This window comes from Bidens hawaiensis, unplaced genomic scaffold (assembly GCF_021521415.1).
Source record: "Bidens hawaiensis isolate Kalapana, Puna unplaced genomic scaffold, B.hawaiensis_p1.1 tig00029358_1, whole genome shotgun sequence".
In the NCBI taxonomy this organism is placed as follows: domain Eukaryota; kingdom Viridiplantae; phylum Streptophyta; class Magnoliopsida; order Asterales; family Asteraceae; genus Bidens; species Bidens hawaiensis.
In genome coordinates this window covers 121,490-123,460 of record NW_027505153.1, presented here as the reverse complement: position 1 = coordinate 123,460, position 1,971 = coordinate 121,490, and the positions used below count along the sequence as shown (strand labels likewise).

Below are 1,971 nucleotides of genomic sequence, written 5' to 3'. Positions count from 1 at the left end.
AATGAAATCAAAGCCTTCTACATTACATGTCCAGAGAGTTATAAATAACTTCTACCTTCATTATCCCTTTCATCTCTTCCTGCCCTCACTCATTAACGACGGAATCTAAAATCCATCCGGCAATCACAGTCTCCAATATCAAAACTTTCGTCCCAATAACCCTTGAGATGGAATCGGCACACTTCTCTTCATGGTCAGAATTATTCAAGATACACTGCAAAGCCTTCCTCGTGTATGATCATCTTTTTCCACGAGTCATTCCCGACACACCAAAACCCGACACACCGAAACTAGACAAACCAAAGCCCTGACCCTATGATGTTGACGAATGGGAACGCCTGGACTCCATTGTCCTACAGTGGATCTATGGAACTATTTCCAATGACCTTGTACATACCATTATGAAACCCAACACCACTGCTTGTGCCGCGTGGGAGACCCTAACGAGCATTTTTCATGATAATCAAGTCACCCGGGCTCTTCAACTCAATAGCAAACTTACTAATACTCGCCTAGACAATTTTCCTAATGCCTCCGCCTACTGCCAAGAACTGAAGAGCTTATCCGATCAACTAGCAAACGTGGGGAAGCCGATGCCCGATGTCGATTTAGTGATGCAACTCATTACAGGTCTTAGTGAAGCCTATGCACCACTAGCCACCGTTCTTAAACACGCTAAACCCTTACCCACGTTCTACGAGGCACGCTCTCAGTTAATTTTAGAAGAAACTACAAAAGCCGCGACGGCTATGGCGGCAGCTACTACTGCGGGGGCTGCTTTACACGCCTCCACCAACAAACCACACCCACCCGCACCTGATCACAACACCCATTCCACCGACTTTTACCGTGGACGTGGTCGCGAGACAGGCGGGCGTGGGCGTGGGCGAAGCCGAGGATATGGGGGTCGGGGACGCGCATCTGGTTACAACTACAACTCCAATAAGCCATATTTTGGTTATCCATGGCCTCACAACATGCAACAGCAAACCTACAATGCACCATGGGCTCAATCTGGTCCATACTCTTGGCAACACCAAACTCAAGGCCCAAAAACAAACCAACCTACCTGGCCCACTCCCCCATGCCCCTATCCAACCGTGAATTCTCAGGAAGCTTCTTCATCAAATGGCATTCTTGGACCTAGGCCCAACCAGGCCCATTATACGGCATACGCACCGACAAACATCGAACAAGCTTTATACACTATGTCTCTCAACCCTCCGGATAGTTGGGCCATGGACACCGGAGCTACTCAACATATGACAAACAACCCGGGTAATTTCCAATCTTTTTTTAATAATGGCATTTCTTATAATATTATCGTTGGTAATGGCACGACCATTCCGGTTGCCGGGTACGACAATCAGACCCTACCCAAACCGTTTCCTCCCCTCAAACTAAATAATGTCTTATACGCACCAAAATTAATCCAAAACCTTAAATCTGTTCGTCGCCTAACTATTGATAACTCGATTTCAATTGAATTTGATCCGTTTAGTTTTCTTGTGAAGGATTACAAGACTCGGGTTCCTATCCTCCGGTGCAACAGCAGCGGTGATCTTTATCATCTAATCCCGTCCATGCTCTCAGGCCTCAAAAACCCATCAACTTTTGCTGCTATATCACAAGAAATTTGGCATCATCGTCTCGGCCACCCCGGACACGATATATTGAATAAATTGAAAAACTCAAATTCCGTTTCTTGTGTTAAAAATAATACAAACATTTGTCAATCTTGTGTGTTTGGTAAAAGTGTTCGTTTACCATTTTATGATTCTACTTCTTACACGTCTTCCCCTTTTGATATAGTTCATAGTGATCTATGGACTTCACCTATCATTTGCACGGTCGGGCATCGTTATTACATACTTTTCTTGGATGATTATACAAATTTTTTGTGGACATACCCGCTCGCGCATAAATCTCAAGTATTCGACACGTTCAATAAATTCTATAAAATTATTGAAA

At 44.5% G+C, this 1,971-nt stretch overlaps 1 protein-coding gene across 1 annotated transcript; it reads left to right on the top strand.

The window, feature by feature from the left end:
- The first annotated feature begins 401 nt into the window (after positions 1-401).
- Positions 402-1,575, top strand: LOC143611098 (uncharacterized). Its single transcript, XM_077085392.1, has 2 exons — positions 402-1,357; positions 1,515-1,575. The coding sequence occupies exons 1-2, from the start codon at positions 402-404 to the stop codon at positions 1,573-1,575; spliced, it is 1,017 nt and encodes a 338-aa protein (XP_076941507.1).
- The last annotated feature ends 396 nt before the right edge of the window (positions 1,576-1,971 follow it).

Coding starts and splice junctions, on each gene's coding strand:
- LOC143611098 (XM_077085392.1), top strand. CDS start 402: ATGAAACCCAACACCACTGCTTGTGCCGCGTGGGAGACCCTAACGAGC. Junction 1,358..1,514: donor ACGACCATTCCGGTTGCCGG/GTACGACAATCA, acceptor TTTCTTGTGAAG/GATTACAAGACTCGGGTTCC.